This window comes from Pteropus alecto, unplaced genomic scaffold (genome assembly GCF_000325575.1).
Source record: "Pteropus alecto unplaced genomic scaffold, ASM32557v1 scaffold92, whole genome shotgun sequence".
NCBI lineage: Eukaryota > Metazoa > Chordata > Mammalia > Chiroptera > Pteropodidae > Pteropus > Pteropus alecto.
In genome coordinates this window covers 5,225,199-5,243,878 of record NW_006432447.1, presented here as the reverse complement: position 1 = coordinate 5,243,878, position 18,680 = coordinate 5,225,199, and the positions used below count along the sequence as shown (strand labels likewise).

Here is an 18,680-nt window from a genome sequence, read left to right as displayed (position 1 = left end):
TTGAAATGTATAAAGAGTCTGCGGCCATGCTACCCTGAACAAGCCCAATCTTGTCTGATCTCAGAAGCTAAGCAGGGTCGGGCCTGGTTAGTACTTGGATGGGAGACCACCTAGGAAGACCAGGTGCTATAGGCATAAAAAATAAAAATATAAGGGATTGTAAGCTGACAAGGTCCTTGCAGTCTGTGAGGTTAACCAAGGATTGCCTTGCCTAAAAAAAAACAAAACAAAAACAATGAAATGTATAAAAATTATTCGGTGCTTTGGCATTGAAACAAAAAGTTATTGTTTGTATGGAGAGGCATGGAATTGGGATCAGAGCATGAATCTGATATTAGCGAAGATGTTTGTTGTTGGAGTAATGACTGGAATTCCATATTTTCTTGGAAAAAGACACCAAGCTGTGAAAGGACTGTCTACAACACAGCAAGAAGTATAACTGAAGACAGGAGAAACTGCCTCTTTGAAAGATTTCAAAGCAGTGGGAGGCTAGTGTAACTGATTTATGCACTGTATTATATACCGTGGTTAATGCATTTAACTATCAGCATTTCCTTCTTAGTGTACATATAATAGAGGTGTATCTTAACTATCAAGGTTTGATGAAATATATATTTTTTTAAGTGAGAGCTCTTGATCCCCCTGCCCACTAAAATTATTCCTTCCCCATCTCAGGTTGGCATCAACCTTGACTCATTTTTTTCCCCTCCACCCATCAACTCCATTCAGCAGTATCTTCAATACACACCTAGAATCAGAATACTTCTCGTCATCGATTCCCTCACAGCTTGTCATCATACTCTTGTCTCAGGGCTTAATTGGCAGCAGTATTTCTTTCTTATTGGGATATAAAATATTGTTGAGTCTTGATGGCATCTTAGATTTGATGAAATATGCTATTTTTCCTCATTCAATAGTATTGCATGTTTGTGGTAGGCAATTTAGAAAATAAAGGAATAAAAATCACCAGGAATTCTATCATGCACAGATAACCACCACTTATTTTTTGGTTATACCTTGCAGTTTTTCATGCAGATGGATGTGACTATACATATACATACTTAAACATAGGTGTGTAATTCTCCTTTGTAGCTTTGACAGTTTAAAGTAAAACTAAAGCACGCTTTTAGTTTTAAAGGCAGCATTTGGTGTTCTTTATGGGCATGAGGCCATATGTGTTTTTGTGTGTGTATATTTTTTTTGGTAATAGCTTTATTGAGAGATAATTCACATACTATACATGTGATATACCCATTTAAAGTATGCATTCACCAGTGGTTCAGTTATCACCACAATCAATTTTAGAACATTTTTTTCACCCCAGAAAGAAACCCTCTACCTGTTAGCATTTGATCCCCATTTCCCTCCAAATACTCTGGTTCTAGGCAATCACTAATCTACTTTCTATTTCTGTGGATTTGTCTATTATGAAGATACATGGCATTAACAAATGAAATTATATGTGGTGTTTCGTGATAGATTTATTTTACTTAGTAGAATTTTAAGGTTCATGCAGTTGTGGCGTGAATCAATACTTCATTCCTTTTTATTGGAGATAATATTTCAATGTATAAATATACTGCATTTTGTTTATCCATCGATAAGTTAAGCATTTGTATTGTTTTCATTTTTTGGCTGTCATGAATAAGCTGCTATAAGCATCCATGTGCAAGTTTTTGTGTGGATATATGTTTTTGTTTCCCTTGGATATATACCTAGGAGTGGAATTGCTGGATCAAATGGTTACTCTGTCTGACATTTTAAGGAACTGTCACTCTGTCCTCCAGAGTGGCTGTGCCAGTTTATAAATATTTCTTGAATGAGAGAATTCTGTCATGGGGAACATGCTTTTTATTCATCAACAAATATTCATCAAGGGTCTACGTGTCAAGCATTGTTCTATGTGCTAGGATTGCATTTGTGAAAGAAACATATTCTTGCCTATATGGGGCTTATATTCTAGCAAAAGAGATAGATTTTAAACAATAAGTCTAATAAATAAGGTAATATGTGCCATGGAAAAAGTAGAACAGGGTCAAGGGTGTTGGGGTTGTTGAAGTTTTAAATAGGGTGATAAGGACTGTGAGGGTAGCAGTTGAGCAGATTTAAAGGAATTAACCTTATGGATATCTAGGGGAGAAGCATTTCAGGCAGAGGGAATAGCTTATGAAAAGGCTCTGAGTAGCTGGCATGTTCCATAAATGTCAAAGAGGGTGATTGGAGTAGCCATGACATGATCTGACTTAAAAAGCTTACTTTGGCTGCTTTATGGAGAAGAGACTGTAGGGGCAGTAGTGGAAGCTAGGAGTCTGGTGGGTGAACCTGAGAGTATTTGGCTCTGCTTTCTCTCTCATGTCTGTGGCCTTAATTGGCTGTTCTGTGATTTTAGAGTGTTCTTGAGGAATGATTGCTTGATTCCTCACTAGGCCCACGTGCTTTCCCTCCTTCCTTCCATTCCTTTAACCATTGCTGAATACCATGACATGTGGCAGTCATTCTTTTATTTTTTCCAGCTTTGTTGAGATCATCAACATACAGTCAGGCATTATTCTTGATGTGAGACTGTGGTGGTAAGATAGGCCTGGTCTCTACCCAGTTGAAGCTGATTTTCTAGGGAAGATGTCAGGCAGTAAACAGGGAAATAAACAGACAGGTGTAGCAGGAGAAAGTGCAAAGAGAACTCCTATACAATACAGGGATGTTGGGAGGATGGGCGTGCCAGGGACGTGCCAGGGAAAGCTTTTCTGAGTAGGTGACGTTATAGCAAGGACTCCTCTTTAAGGAGTGACCCTTAAAGAGGTATAGAACAGAGGGAGCAGGCTGCATGAACTGACAATCATCCTGAAGGTATGTGGTGTGTGATATCCCATCCTCAGTGATGGGTGGAGAGGACAGAGCTATAACAGCATAGTTTGCTGCAGACATGCCCCAGAAGTGGCAGGTGGACGTGAAACAGCATTTTTGGACTGACAGACAGGTGCCCTGGCTCATTATAGCCTCCTTGTTTTCTCAGGTGTTGCCCACAGAGCTTTTGAAAATGATGTTGATGCCTTGTGTAATCTCCGGGAGTTCTTCAACTACCTGCCCCTCAGCAGTCAGGACCCAGCTCCAATTCGTGAATGCCATGATCCCAGGTGAGTTGCATCTTCTCTCATTTTGCAGATTGCCTTGCTCATCTCTGGCCCCTTTGCCTTTGAAGGACCTCTAGGGTCTCCCCTGTTGGGCAGCTAGAAGTAGATAGTGGAGTGGAGTTGGTGTGTCTCCCAGGTGTGGACATGGTCTTAGCATGTCTGGGTACAGGAGCAAAGAAAGATTTTTTATTCACTTTTTTCCTTTGTGTAATGTCTGATAGGTAGCTTTGGAATAAACAGTGGCCAAAAATTTTTGATTTTTAAGAGTCCTAATTTGTCCAGAATTAACCTATATATGTGTATATATGTTATGTATTTTATATGTGTATATATATGAGGTGGAACTTTTTTGTGTGTGTCTTGATATGAAATAAATAACCGAAATGGTGCAGGTAGCCTGCCCTTTAAGAAATGTGCTTATGCACACCTGCTTATGGCTGGAGCCTGGAGCAGTCCTGGAGTAGGTTGTGTTGTAGGCCACCTAGTGAAGACCTTCTTTTCTTCTTGCTGTTGATGCCATTGCCTGATGTTGGGGGCACCACATAGTAAACATGAGGTCCAGATGGGGACCTATTGCTACAGACCTCTGGCTGCTTTCTTCTCCATTTTGTGTCCTCTCTGATTTTGAAGCACTCACTTGGCCTGGATTTTCTTCTTCAGAAGGGATTTAGAATTGTATTTCTCAGGGTAAAGCCATTTTCAGACACTGCCCTGTGGGGCGGACCTGGACTCTCAACTGTGGGGCTCTGTTTGGACCAGGGATGCTCTGAAGAGTCACGGCCTCAGGGCCCCATCCTGTCTGCCTCTACCCCACTGGTCAGGTGACACAACCAATGGCTCATTATATGCAGTCATGAAAGGGAGGGTACTCCCAAGGCCCCAAAGCTGTAGGCACAGTCTCCTTTTCTGAGCACCTATGCTGTTTGGGATTCTTGAAATGTTTAAGACATCATTGGAAGATGTTATGACCCAAGGGCACAGAATTATCTAAATAGCCTACTTTGGCCTAGCCATTTCTCTTCTTCATAGGATCCCAAGGAAGCTATATGCATATGTGTAAGTAGCAAATGAAAAGTAAGGGAGAACATTATTACCTGGTGAGGCTGTGCCAAAACCCCCAGTGCCGAGCTCTCTGGGAAGTTGAGCTTGATGTGGTATGTGGCTTGACCAAGGCCAAACTTCAGCCCTGGTGTATATCTCAGGGTCAAAACAACCTCTGTCCACCCACATGGGACAGAAAGGGATGAGAACCTGTTGGAGAGCGGCATGTTGCTGAGTCTTCCTGTGACGTGAGAGTGGGCCCTGGCTCAGTCTCCTTGCTCAGCCACATAGATGCAGGAGGAAGGAGAGAGCCAGGAACTTGTTTGGTTAGTCCTCAGTTATTGCACCCACCAGGGGACCTGTGGCTTTCCTTTTTTAAAGGAGCTCTTGCAAATTTACCTTCCAGCAGAGAATGTGAACCCACTCTAATTTTAGCAGAGCTCTGACTTTGCCTTTTCAAGTTCTTGTTTTATTTTTAATGTCTCAGGAACTTAGACTGGGACCTTGTTAGTGTGGGGCACCAGTAGGGACACTAGTGGGAAAGTAGTAGAGACATGGTAGTGTCTGGTTCCCTAGTGTCCTCCAGTGCCTCACACAGTACCTAGAATGTAGGAGGTATTTAGAGGATAGATGAAGGAATTACATTCCAGGGAATAGGCTAATTTTTTCTTCTAATTGAAAACAGAAAGATATTTGGGGTTAATATCAAGCTCTAGTTTAGTTTAACATGGTGGTAACAAAGAAATACATCTTCAGGGACTGCTTTGCAAGCCCAGTAAGGACAGAATCAGCCCAGCCCCCGTGATTTGTCTCACTCATTTCCTCTTCCATCCCCCACCCACAGAAGGCAACTCGCTCTTCCAGTATTGATTATATTTGCCCTTTCTCTCCAAAGTGACCGTCTGGTTCCTGAGCTTGACACAATTGTCCCTTTGGAATCTACCAAAGCCTACAACATGGTGGACATCATATACTCTGTAAGTGCTGCTTCTGCCTCTTTTGTCTTCGCTAGCTCAGCCATGTCCATGGTCATTGTGCTTTGGCTTAGTGACGAAGTGCTAGACCCACAGGCCTTAACATTGGGCAATACGGGCAGAGCATGAGTTGTGGCCAAGACCAAGGGCATCATATACTCTGTAAGTGCTGCTTCTGCCTCTTTAGTCTTCGCTAGCTCAGCCACACCACCAAGTAGTGTGTTCTGGGATGAGCTGCAGCCACCCTTTTGGCTCAGATGGACTTGAAGCCTGGAGGAAGAAGAAACCAATTGTCCAGCAGAACACAGGGGTCTTTAGATGGCACTCTGAGGTGCATAGAGAAAGGGCCATGTCCCTAGAGTCTGGTGTTGAGGTCAGGGTGTCTCTTTGTTAGGTATCTTTGTTTGGAGCCTTATGCTTAGAGGACATTTTGTCTTTCTAGATAAAGGGGTATACATAGAGTATCCTATGACAAGGTTGAGGGGGGTGTGTGTGTGTATGTGCATAGGTAGGTAGATACGTCTGGGGAGGACAGGAGTCATTTGTACCTTTTTGTTTTTGTAGCACATTCCTGGGTTGTTAGTGAAGAGGGGACAGTGTTTGGGGCAAATTGGGAACATCTGTTGATGACCATCGTCTCCTTCACACTTTCATATGCACACTGTGCTCTCAGCAGTCCTTGCTTAACGGAACACAGATGGCTCCGTGGGCACAGCATCTCCTAGAGCTCTGGCTCTTTCAGTGACCTATTCCTTTTCCTCCTGTACTCTGGGGAGCCAGCATGAGTCAGCAGCCATGGCCAGACTCAGCCCCTCCTCATTGCTAGATTATGTAACCTGTTGAGCACCATTTGAGCCGTGAAGATAAGTCCCTTCAACCAGCTTGTCCTTCTTTGACTTCAGCTTTCAGTCTTCTCTACATCCTCACAGTTGTGCCTGTCCCTCTCCCACTCTTTGACTCTCCAGCCCTCAATCTTCTTATTCCTCTGGAGTCCTCAGCCCTTCCTGGCCTCTGCCTTCTTGTCTCAGCTTGGATTTTGCCATTCTGCCAGATACTAATGGCGCTGTTATGACACTGTGGTGGACAAAATCCCTGCCTCAGGGACTTCACATTTGGATGAGAGATACAGAGAGGAAAAACATACATGGCATGGGTAGTTTTAGGTCCAAAAAATACTGTGAAGGTAAAATAGGGTCCCGATTCTCCTTTTGTCCTTTAGACTCTTCTCCCTGGTTCAAGGCTTCAGTCATCTATCCAAATGCTGCCTATGGTGCCTGAGGTTTCTGGAGGAAAGCCCCAGAGCCCTCCTGTACCAACCCTGAGCTGGGCTCTCAGTGTGCCTCTCTGTCCTCTGATTATAAGCTGTGGGTCTCCACTGTGAAGGTAAAATAGGGTCCCGATTCTCCTTTTGTCCTTTAGACTCTTCTCCCTGGTTCAAGGCTTCAGTCATCTATCCAAATGCTGCCTATGGTGCCTGAGGTTTCTGGAGGAAAGCCCCAGAGCCCTCCTGTACCAACCCTGAGCTGGGCTCTCAGTGTGCCTCTCTGTCCTCTGATTATAAGCTGTGGGTTATAAACTAACTTATAAACTAACTTATGCTGTTAAAAGTCAGGAAGGAAAGCACCTTCCTGACTTTTAACAGCATAAGTTAGTTTTCTTGTTTTTGTGTATTATATAAATATTGGAATCATATAGTATATGGTCTTTTGTGTCTAGTTTTTTTCACTTCACCTTTTCTTCACTTTTCCTAAGGCCTGATCCAACCCCTAACTTCCTTCTCCACTCCCCACTCTGATCAGATGACATAGGCATTTGCTTCATGGAGAAAATTGAGAGCATCAGGTTCCTCACTCCCTTTAGGTAACCGTTTTTCCACTGTCACTATCCTAATATCTCCCCAGGCTCAAAGAATGAGGTATCTCCACCTGGGCTCTATCTTCCCATCCCCAGGGTCTTGCTTTCTTGACTGGTTTCTCTAAATCTCTCACTTCTTCCTCTTAGCAATAAATGTGTATGAACATGTATAGATGTCTGCTAAAAAAAAAATCCTCTTAACTCATATCTCTGTTTAACTACTGCCCAAATTCTTTTCTCCCTAATCATTTAAACTGCTCTTGTCTCTTCTTTGTTTCCTTCTCACCAGAATCTGGCTTCTGGTTTTCTTCCTCTGTTGAATGACAGACCTACTAATGACCCCCTCTAATTGCTAACCCCAGGGGACTAAGCATTAAATAGATATAGTTATAGAGGTAACCATTATAAAAAAAATATTTAAACCTTAAGTAACAAAAAATTACATAAAATAGATCAAATAAAATGCATCACATAGAGAAACAGAGAAGCCTCCCTGATGCTTTCTTGTCACTGTTTCCCCCCTGCTCCTGAAGGAAAGCACCTTCCTGACTTTTAACAGCACAAGTTAGTTTTCTTGTTTTTGTGTATTATATAAATATTGGAATCATATAGTATATGGTCTTTTGTGTCTAGTTTTTTTCACTCAATATTATGTTTGTAAGATTTGTCCATACTGTTGCATATTGTTCTTTCTCATTGGTTTCTTTAGTCTTTTGTATGAATATGTTTACTTTTGATGGCCATTTGGGTAGTTCCAGTTTGGGGCTATTGCAAATAGTTCTGATATGAACATTCTATTATATAATTTTGGTGCATAAATTACACATTTCTGTTGGATCCATACCTGGGAATGAAAGTACCATGTCATAGGGTATGCATGCATTTAGCTTTAGTAGATACTGCCAAAGGGATGATACCAATAATCTCTCAAAAAAGGGATTGTACTAATTTGTTCTCCCACCAGCAGTATGTGAGAATTCCAGTTACTTCACATTCTCACCAACACTTGGCCAATACCATGCTGTTTCAATTATTGAGAGTTTTGGTATGCTTCCACATCTGGTAGGGATAATTTCTCTTGATTATTCTTTTAAGAGTTTTCTTGCCTAATCATGCTTATTTATTTTTCCATATGAACTTAAGAGTCAGTTTGTCTTGATTTAGGGTGTAAAGGGGTGGAAGTAGGGAATCCTGCTGTTATTTATTGGGATCCTGTTAAATCTATGAACGTGGGAGAATAGACATCCTTATGAACCTGGAATAATCTTAAAAACATAGTTTGTATTTTTATTTGTTAAAAGTGTACTTTTTTCCCCCTTGAGGATTATTTTAATCATTTCCTAGTGTAGATTGTTCACATTTCTTGTTTTTTTAATTAATTAATTTTTTATGGTGACATTGGTTAACGAAATCTAATTTCAGTCGTACACTTTAACAGTAAGGCATATATAATATTTACACTGTGTGTTTACCTCCCAGTTAGATTTCTTTCTATTACCACATATTCGACCCACTTTACCTCGTCTACCTCTCTACGCCTCCCTTACCCCCAACCTTCTGATAACCATTAGTCTATAGTCCATTTCCATGAGTCTCTGTTCACACTTCTGTTATTCCTTAAGTATCTTATCTTTTTATTGTAAATGATGTCATTTTTATCTTCTAACTTTTTCTAGGTATCTATGAAAGCAACAGATTCTGTTTATCAGTTTTATATTCTTTCACCTAAATTCTTTTGGGTTTTTCAAGTGTGGTAGTATACTGTCTACATATAAAGAGTTTTATCTTTTCCTTTCCAGTTACTTTATGTCATTTCTTTCTCTTGTCTAACTGCATCGTCTCTGTACCTCCATATTTTATCAAATACAGTAATGAGTAACTGTTGTAATAGTGGACATCTTTGTCTTATTTCTAACTTCGCAGAGACTGTCATTAATGTTTTCTAATATTCTTTTTTCATGCTAAGGAAGCTACCGCTGGTTTCTGTTTTAATTTTTATTGTTTACTTATTTTTTAAATCAGGGATGGATATTGATATCATTAAATGCCCTTTTAGCATTTATGGTAATGAACACGATTTTTCTCCTTAGATCTATTTATAAATCTATCTTACTAGATTTCCCATTTCCTATTTCCTAATGTTGAACTGTTCTTATATTCCTGAGGTAAAACCCTACTCGTTATGTTTTGTTAATGTTTTTTTTTTGGATTTTTGCATCAACATCATGTGATACTAGCTGATTTATTTTTTTGAGGTATTTTTAAATTTGTTTTTGGTGTCAGTGTTGTGCTTGCTTCATGTGTTAGTCTGTTAGAGCTGCCATAACAAAATACCACAGACTGGATTGCTTAAAACACAGAAATTAATTTTCTCACAGTGCTCGTACAAGTCGAAGATCGGGGTGTCAGCAGGGTTGGTTTCTGGTGAGGTCTCTTTTCATAGTTTGCAGATGGCTGTCCTCTTGGTGTGTCCTGATGTGGTCTTTCTTCTGTGTGCACACTAGTCCTATCAGATTGGGGTCCTACCTTTATCACCTCATTTAATCTTAATTATCTCCTTAAAGGCCCTATCTCCATATATAATCACATTGTGGGTTATACTTCAGCCTATGAATTTTGGGGGGCAGGAGAGAGACAATTCAGTTCATAAAATGTGATAAAAAGAACTTGCAAGTCTTTTTTTTCTTTTTCTATGCCCTGGAACAATTTAAATAGCATTGGGATTATCTGTTCTTTAAAGATTTGGTAGAAATTCTCCTGTGAAATTGTCAGGGCCTGGTGATTTTTTGTGGGAGAGGATAAATAGCTTTTTGATAACTCCTTCTGTTTTTTAATGTGAATGTGTCTCTTGGAGTTTATCTTTTCTGTGGTCAATTTGGTAAAGTATACTTTTCAACTTTATTCATAAAGCTAGAAATACAAATTAAAATTAAAATTACACTGAGTTATCACTTCTCATCTGTCAGACTGGCAAAAAATAAACTTGAAAACCTATTCCATTGGTAGTTCTGTTGGGAAACAGACCCTCTCATACATTGCTAGTAGGAGAATATGGTACTATCTAAGATTAAATAAGCATTTACACTTTGACCCAGCAGCCCCACTTCTAGGAATTTACCCTGAAGATACACTTCCTACCATACAAAATTATAGATGCGCAAGGGTATTTTTGTGACATTGTTATTTATCATTGTGAAATATTTTAACCCTAATGTAAGCTTCAAAATAATGTTAACAATATATAGGAGATTGGCTGAATAAATTTGGTAAATCCACACAATAGAATACTATGCAGGAGTGTGAAAGACCTCTGTGAACCAATATGGAGTGATTTTCAGGATATATTGTTAAATGAAGAAACCCAAAATGCAAAAGAGTATAATATGTTATTTTCTATCTAAAATAGAAGGGGTAATTAAAAAGATAGAAATATATGTGCTTTTTTTCTGTAATACACACAAAGATAAACCAGAAAATAATGAAATTAGTTAACACAGGGTGGGTGGAAGGGATGGTGACACTATTAATGTTTACATATTAAAATCAACAAGATCCGGGACTACTTTAAGACAAAACTGCCTTTAGTCTAACAACAGGACTAGTTATAAGAAATACTGAATTTTAGATTTTTTTTTTTTTTTTTTTGCAGTTATATGGGTTAACAATTCTGAAACAATTGTCTCTGGATTTGAGGATTGAATAAATAAGTACATTTTGAGGATAATGGGAATAAGATGTCTACTGTAGGAGAAAGGAGTTAATAAATATTGAAGAGGGGAAAACTAGAATGAACCCTGTAGTTGAATTGGTCTGGAATTGGAGTTATCAGTACAAACTCATGGTTTTTATACTACTTTTAGAAATAAGTGTGTGTGTCTGTGTGTCTGTGGATTTCTTAGCTCTATGGATTTTTTAGCCCTGTTCTCTTAGAAGCAAACACACACCCACACATACCCACACACCCACACCCACACCCATCCCTCCTTCCCCCAAAGGAACCTGTATCCCTTGGAAAAATGGCCAATTCAACGCTTGGGGCAGGAAAAAATACAAGATGAACCTGAAAGTAAGGTAATTTCAGATATAAAGGTAGAGCTCAAAGAATGATGGAGAAACATCAAAAGGGGATGGGAGTCGCCTAGAATGAACTCGCATTGACAAATTTGGGACAATGTGTACATAAAATAAATAACGATGGTAAAAGATTACAGTCCACGTAAGAAAACAACAATCCGTAAGTTCATACTTATGGATGATATAAGTAACTACATGGGAAAGGCATAGCTTTTCTGACAGTTAAGTGCCAAGAAATGGAGAAGGGAGAAAATGAAGTTAGAAATTGGCAACTGTCATGGCAATAATTGGGTCAGGCAAGAATCATCAATTAACGCTAAACCTAGTGGTTGAAAGTTTGACCAAGAATAGGATTTTACATAGTTTCAAAGTATTTCCCCACCAAATACTTAATTACAAATGGAAAAATAGTAGCTTTATAGGGAAGAAACCTGGCATATGTCACCACCATTAATGGACAAATAGACGTCATGTGCCTTTTGATATTATACATTGAGGAGGACACTTCTGTGATATTTTGTCAAAAATGCTTAACCTGAAATTAAATGAAGAAACATTAAATCTAAATAGAAGGCAAATAACTAAAAAACTGATCTGTAGCCTTCAAAGATGTCATGATTGTGAAAGAAAGACCAAAAGGATGAAAGTAAAGGAAGCTAAAGAGATAGGACCACTAAGAAGCACCAGGTGATCTTGGATCAGATTCTAGAATGAGCTTTTGATTGCTATAAAGGATATTATTGGAATAATTGGAAAGATTTGAATAAAGTTTTATAATAGGTAATAGTATTAATTTTAATTTCCTGATTTTGATGACATCATTATAGTTATCTACGAGAATGTCCTTTTTCATAGGAGATACATACTGAGGGACTTAGGGGTAATGAGGCTTCATGTCTATAACTTACTATCAAATGGTTCAGAAAAATTTTTTGTGTGTGTATGCGCAAATATATGTAAAGAGAACACACACACACACACACACACACACACACACACACACAGAAACGGCATAGGCAGGTAGAGACAGAGAAGGAATGATAAAGCTTATGTGGTAAAATGTTAATAAATGTGGATACAGTATAAGTATTCTCAAAAATTTTATGTAAGTTTGAAATGATTTCAAAATAAAGTAAAAAAGTATAATGCCAAATTCAAATAGAACCTTTAAAAAGGCTGCACTGGTTTATCTTCTCCCTAGCAATGTGCACAAAGTTTGTCCCATCCAGCAGGGAGGAGGTGCCCCTCTGCCTGCTTCCTTAGAGAACTTGTGGTAGGGTGGCAGCTATCCAACTCTGTAATTCTGTAGTATAGTTTTATCTTATTTTTTTTATCATTTCGAGCTCAGGAGTAAATTTTTTCCTGCAGGTTGTTGATGAGCGAGAATTTTTTGAGATCATGCCCAATTATGCTAAGAACATCATTGTTGGTTTTGCAAGAATGAACGGGAGGACTGTTGGAATTGTTGGCAACCAGCCTAAGGTGGCTTCAGGTAAGAGAGAGAAATTCTCATAAATCCCAGGTGGTAGTTGGGGGTGGGGTCAGGGCCCCCTGGGCCCACAGCGTCTGCCTTTTGCCTTTTCCTCAGACATGGCTTTGTGTCCAGGGAAAAAACCTCAAATAGATGTTGTCGTAAAACCTCCTTTCTCTTATAATAATTTCTCAAAATGCTTCTTGAGAAGTATTCTTTCTTAAAAATACTTCCCTATATTTTTTAACCATATTTAAGTGTATAGCACAGTGGCATTGATTATATTCACACTGTCTGCCGCCTTTACTATCTATTTCCAAACCTTTTCAAATCACCCCAAATAGAGATTCCTCTCCACCGTACACACAGCCCTTGGTCATCTAAATTCGTCTTAAAATTTACCTTTTCTAGATATTCCATATACGTCGAATCATATCATATTTGTCCTTTTGTCCAGCTTATTTCACTTAGATTAATATTTTCAAGATTTATCTATGTTGTAGCATGTGTCAGAACTTCATTTTAACTTTTTATGGCTGAATAATAGTCCATTGCATGTGTATACCACATTTTAATCATTCATATGTTGATGGACACTTGAATTCTTTTTACTTTTCGGCTATTGCGAATAATGCTACAAGGAACATTGGTGTACAAGTATGTGTTTGAATCTCTTTTCACTTCTTTTGGTCATACACCTAGGAGTGGAATTACTGAGTCATGTGATAATTTTTTAACTTTTTGGGGAAACACTCTACTGTTTTCCACAGAGGCTGCACTAGTTTACATTCCCACTAGCAATGCACAAGGGTTCCGGTTTCTTTACATTCTGGTCAACCCTTGTTATTTTCTGGTGTATTTTGATAATAGCTATTCTAGTGGGTGTGAAGTGTTATCTTCACTTATATTTCCCTAATGATTAGTGATGTCGAACATTTTTTTATGTGCTTATTGGCCATTTGCATATCTTTGGAGAGATAGCTATTCAAGTAAGTCCTTTGCTTGTTTTTAATTATTTGGTTTTTGTCGTCGTTGAGTTGTAGGGGTTCTTTATGTATTCTGGATATTAAACTCATACATGACTTAAAATATTTTCTCCCATTCTGTAAGGTGTCTTTTCACTTTCTTCACAATGCCATTTGATGTACAAAAGTTTTAAAATTTGATGAAGTTCAATTATTCTCTCTCCCTTTCCCCCCTACCCCTTCTCATTGCTTGTGCTTTTTGCAGTTATACCTATAACTTGTTGCCACATTCAGTGCCACAAAGCTTTCCCCGTTTCCTTTTAGGAGTTTTATGCTTTTAGCTTTTACATTTAGATTTGCTCGATTTTGAGTTAATAATATGGTGTGAGTTAGGGGTCCAGCTTTATTCTTTTGCATGTGGAAATCCAGTTATCTTAGCACCATTTATTGAATGGACTATTCTTTCTCTATTGAATGGGCTTGAAATCCTTGTTGAAAAATCAGTAGGTGATAGATGTATGGGTTTATTTCTGTGCTCACAATACTATTGCATTGGTTTGTGTGTCTGTTGGTGAAAAGAGACTTCCTTGTCTTGTTATTGATCTTGGGAAAACTTCGTCTTTCATCATTGAGTATGATGTTAGTTGTGATTTTTTATATGCCCTTCATATTGAGGACATTTCCTTCTATTCCTGGTTTTCTGAGTGTTTTTTCATTAAAGGGTGATTTTTGTCAAATGCCTTTTTTTTATATCAACTGAGAGTATTAGTTTTTATCTTTTGTTGTATGAATGTGGTGTATTACATTAATTGTTTTTTTGTATGTTGAACCACTTTTGCATTCTTGGGATATATCCATCTTGGTCCTGGTGTATAATACTTAAAAAAATTTTTAAAAAAAATATTTTAGAGCTTTATTAGGTTCACAGAAAAATTCATTAAAAACTACAAGAGTTCCCATATACACTCTGCTCTTTATACATGGACAACTTACTATATTCTCAGTATCCTGAACCAAAGTGGTACATTTGTTACAAGTGGTGAAAGTACATTGACACATCATTATCACCCAGATTCCATAGTTTACATTAGGGTTTGCTTTTGGTGTTTTATAGTCTATGGACTTTGATAAATGTATAATGATCATTGCAGCATCATACAAAATGGTTCCACTGCCTTAAAAAACCTCTAAACTCCACCTATTCATCACTCCCTTCCCCTAATACTTATAATTTCATAACCCCTGCCAATGACTGATCCTTTTACTGTTCCCATAGTTTTGCCTTCTCTAGAATGTCGTGTGATTGGGAATCATAGAGTATGTAGCCTTTTCAGATTAATTTCTTCTACTTAGTAATATGTATTTTTTTATGTCTTTTCATGGCTTGATAGCTCACTTCTTATTAGCGGTGATTAATATTACAGTGTCTGGATTTATCTATTCACCTATTGAAGGACATCTTGGTTGCTTCCAAGTATTGGCAAAGCTGAATAAAGGTGCTAAAAATATTTGTACAGGTTTTAGCATGAAATTAAGTTTTCAGCTCATCTGGGTAAATACTGAGGAGTGTGATTGCTGGCTCACATAATATATTGTATATTTAGTTTGTATGAAACTGCCAAACTGTCTTCCAGAGCTTCTGTACCATTTTACATTCCCATCAGCAATGAGTGAGAGTTTCTATTGTTTCACATCCTTGTTAGCATTTGTTATTGTCAGTGTTCTGGATTTTGGCCATTCTGGTAGGTATGGAGTGGTATCTCATTGTTGTTTTAAGTTGCATTTTCCCGATGACATGATATGGAGCACCTTTTCATGTGCTTATTTACCATTTATATGTTTTCTTTGATGAGGTGTCTGTTCAGGTCTTTTGCCCATTAAATTTAAAAAAAAAATTTTTTTTTTTTTGGTTGTCAAAATTTTATTTTCAAGATTGCCATTATTTTAAGCCACTAAGTTTGGGGGCAATTTGTTAGACAGCAGTAGTAACCGGAACAGATCTTGGGCTCTGGAAGTGGGTGCTACATAAATACAAACCTAAGCCAGCTCTTCCTCTCCCTGGAAACCTTGTCTCTTCCTGGGCCTCATGTATGGGATCCTTATATGGAGATGCATATTTTATTTCTGGAGGGAAATTTTCTACTCTCCAATGTGCTTCTAGCTGTAGGAGGAATGGGCAGCAGGGCCTTCTCTCTCTGCAGGGCAGGCCAGGATATACAGCAAGAAGGATGAACTGACATAAAGCCAGCCATTTATATAGAGGCTGGTCAGCCTGTCCCACTTAACAAGTAGCCAAAGTTAGGAAAGAACAGGAATACCAGTGACACCCTCAAGAATATGCTTTGGACTTTGTATTTGCTGGATTTGTTCATCTAGAAACACATACAAGCCTTCCCTGCTATAAAATAGCATATAGTTTGTTTTTGCTTTTGTTTTGAGTTTGAGATTTATTTACTTGTTTTCTACCCTCTGCCTGGAGAATGTCCTTTAGCTTTGCTGAGGCAGATAGAGGGTTAAGTATCAGAATTCTTTGCTGTTTGTGATTGGCCTACGCTTTTATCGGGGTGTTGGGAGGCAGGCCAACACTTCATTCTCCATGGCCTTGCCTCATCAGGAGTCACCCATTTTTATATTGGCGTTTTTCTTATTGTTGAGTTTTTAGAGTTCTTTGTAAATGTTAGGTAGCAGTCCATTATCAGATGCGTATTTTGCAAATATTTTCTTCTGGTCTGTGGTTGTCTTCTCATTCTCTAGACAGGGTCTTTTGCAGAGCAAAATTTAACGAAGTCCAGCTTATCAATTCTTTTATAGATCATGCTTTTGGTAGTGTATCTAAAAAGTTACTGCCATACCTAAGGTCTTCTAGGTTGACTTCTGTTATCTTCTAGGAGTTTTATAGTTTTGTGTTTCACATTTAGGCCTGTAGAATAATTTTGAGTTAATTTTTGTGAAAGGTGTAGGGTCTGTGTGTAGATCAATATTTTTGCTGTCGGTGTCCAGTTGTTGCAGCACCATTTGTTGAAAAGACTGTTTTTCCTCCACAATATTGGCCTTTGTTCCTTTGTCAAAGATCAGATGATTATATTTATGTATGTCTATTTTTGCGCTCTCTGTTCCATTCCACTGATCTATTTGTCTCTTCTTTCACCAATACCACACTGTCTTGATTATTGTAGCTTTAGAGTAAGTCTTGCAGTTGAGTATTGTCAGCCCTCCAGTTTTGTTGTTCTTCAATATTGTGTTGGCTATTCTGGATCTTTTGCTTCTCCATATAAACTTTGGAATCAGTTTGTTGATATCCACAAAAAAAGTTGTTGGGATTTTGATTGAAATTGCATTAAATCTAAATATCAAGTTGGAAGGAACTGACCTCTTGATGATGTTGAGTCTTCCTACCCATGAATGTGGAATATCTCTCTCCATTTAATTAGTTCTTTCATTTTGTTCATCAGTTTTGTAGTCTTTCTCATATAGATCTTGTACATATATTGTTAGATTTATCTAACTTTTTTAGGTTTATTTTGTTAATTAGTTTTTTTTTTTTTTTTGCTGGATGTGCTACTGTAAACAGTATTGTGTTTTTAGTTTCAAGTTCATTGCTGGTATATAGGAAAGCAGTAGATTTTAGTATATTAACTTTGCTTACTGCAACCTTGCTATAGTTGCTTGTTCTAGTACATAGGATTTTCTATGTAGACATTTAGGTCATCTGTGAACAAAGACAGTTTGATTTCTTTTTTCTCTGTATGTCTTTTATTTTCTTGTTTTGTTGTATTATCTAGGACTTCCAGTACAGTTTTTAAAAAGAGTAGTGAGAGGGGTCATTCTTCCCTCTACTTGATCTTGGAAAGCTTCTAGTTTTTCACTATTACATATGATATTAGCTGTAGATTTTAAAAAAGATATTCTTTATCAAGTTAAGAAAGGTCCCCTGTATTCCTAGTTTGCTGAGAGTTTTTATCGTGAGTGGGTGATGGATTTTGTGATTGCTTTTTCTAAATGTATTGATCTCTTCATGTGATTTTTCTTCTTTAGATTGTTGATGTAATGAGTTGATTTTCAAATGTTGAATAAGCCTTGCATATCTGGGATAAATCCCACTTGGAAATAGTATGTAATTATCTTTATACATTGCTGGATTTTATTTGCTAATATTTTGTTGAGCAGTTTTGTATTTGTGTTCATAAAGAGACACTGGTCTGTAGTTTCCTGTAAAGTCTTTGATTTTGCTTATAGGGTGATGCTGGCCTCATAGAATGAGTTAGAAAGTATACTTTCTGATTCTGTATTCTGGAAGAGATTGTAGAGAATTGGTATAATTTCATTTTTAAATGTTTTATAGAATTTACCAGTGAACCTTTCTGGGTTGCATTTGTTTTTTAAATCATATTAAAAAGTACTGATACAAGCAAACAGATAAAATAATTCTGGCTTTTATATTTCTACATGTAGTTACCTTTATTGGAATCTCTATTTCTTCATACAGCCTTGCAATACTGACTAATATCTTTTCACTTCAGCCTGAAGGACTCCCTTTGTCATTTCTTGTAGGGCAGGCCTAGCAATAATGAACTCTCTTCAGCTTTTATCTATCTGGGAATGTTTTAAGTTGTACCTGATTTTTGAAGGAAAGTTTGTCAGATGTAGAATTCTTGGTTGACAGTTTTATTCTTTCAGCACTTTAAATGCCATTTCATTGTTTTTTGGCCTCCATGATTTCTACTGAGAAATCAGTTATCTTATTGAGAATTCCTTGTATGTGATGAGTCACTTCTCTCTTGCTACTTTCAAGATTCTGTCTTTGTCTTTTGATAATTTGATTGTAATGTGTCTCAGTGTTGGTCTGTTTTAAGTTTATCCTGCTTGAAGTTAGTTTCTTGGATTTGTAGCTTCATGTCTTGCATCAAATTTGGGAAATTTTCGGACATGATTTCTTCAGATAATCTCCCATTTTCTCTCCTCTTTCTGGTACTGCTTGGCTATATATGTTGGTTCATTTGATGATATTCCATAGATCATTTAGTCTCCATTACTTAATTTTTCTTTTTTTTCTACTCCTTAGTCTGGATAATTGAAATAGTTTCACCTTTGGGTTTCCTGGTCCATTCTTTTGTCCAAATCTGCCAAACAAGTCCGAGAATTTGTTTGGTTCCTTTTTAAAATTCTTGTC

At 37.8% G+C, this 18,680-nt stretch overlaps 1 protein-coding gene and 1 pseudogene across 1 annotated transcript in view; both read left to right on the top strand.

Moving 5' to 3' along the window:
* The window catches only part of PCCB (propionyl-CoA carboxylase subunit beta), a 59,005-nt gene that overhangs the window by 30,779 nt on the left and 9,546 nt on the right, over nucleotides 1-18,680 (top strand). Inside the window, exons 8-10 of the mRNA XM_006907219.2 lie at nucleotides 3,014-3,134; nucleotides 5,068-5,149; nucleotides 12,443-12,566. Of these exons, the coding sequence (XP_006907281.1) occupies nucleotides 3,014-3,134; nucleotides 5,068-5,149; nucleotides 12,443-12,566 (327 nt within the window). The remainder of the gene's footprint in view (nucleotides 1-3,013; nucleotides 3,135-5,067; nucleotides 5,150-12,442; nucleotides 12,567-18,680) is intronic.
* LOC112475975 lies at nucleotides 17-135 on the top strand (annotated as a pseudogene).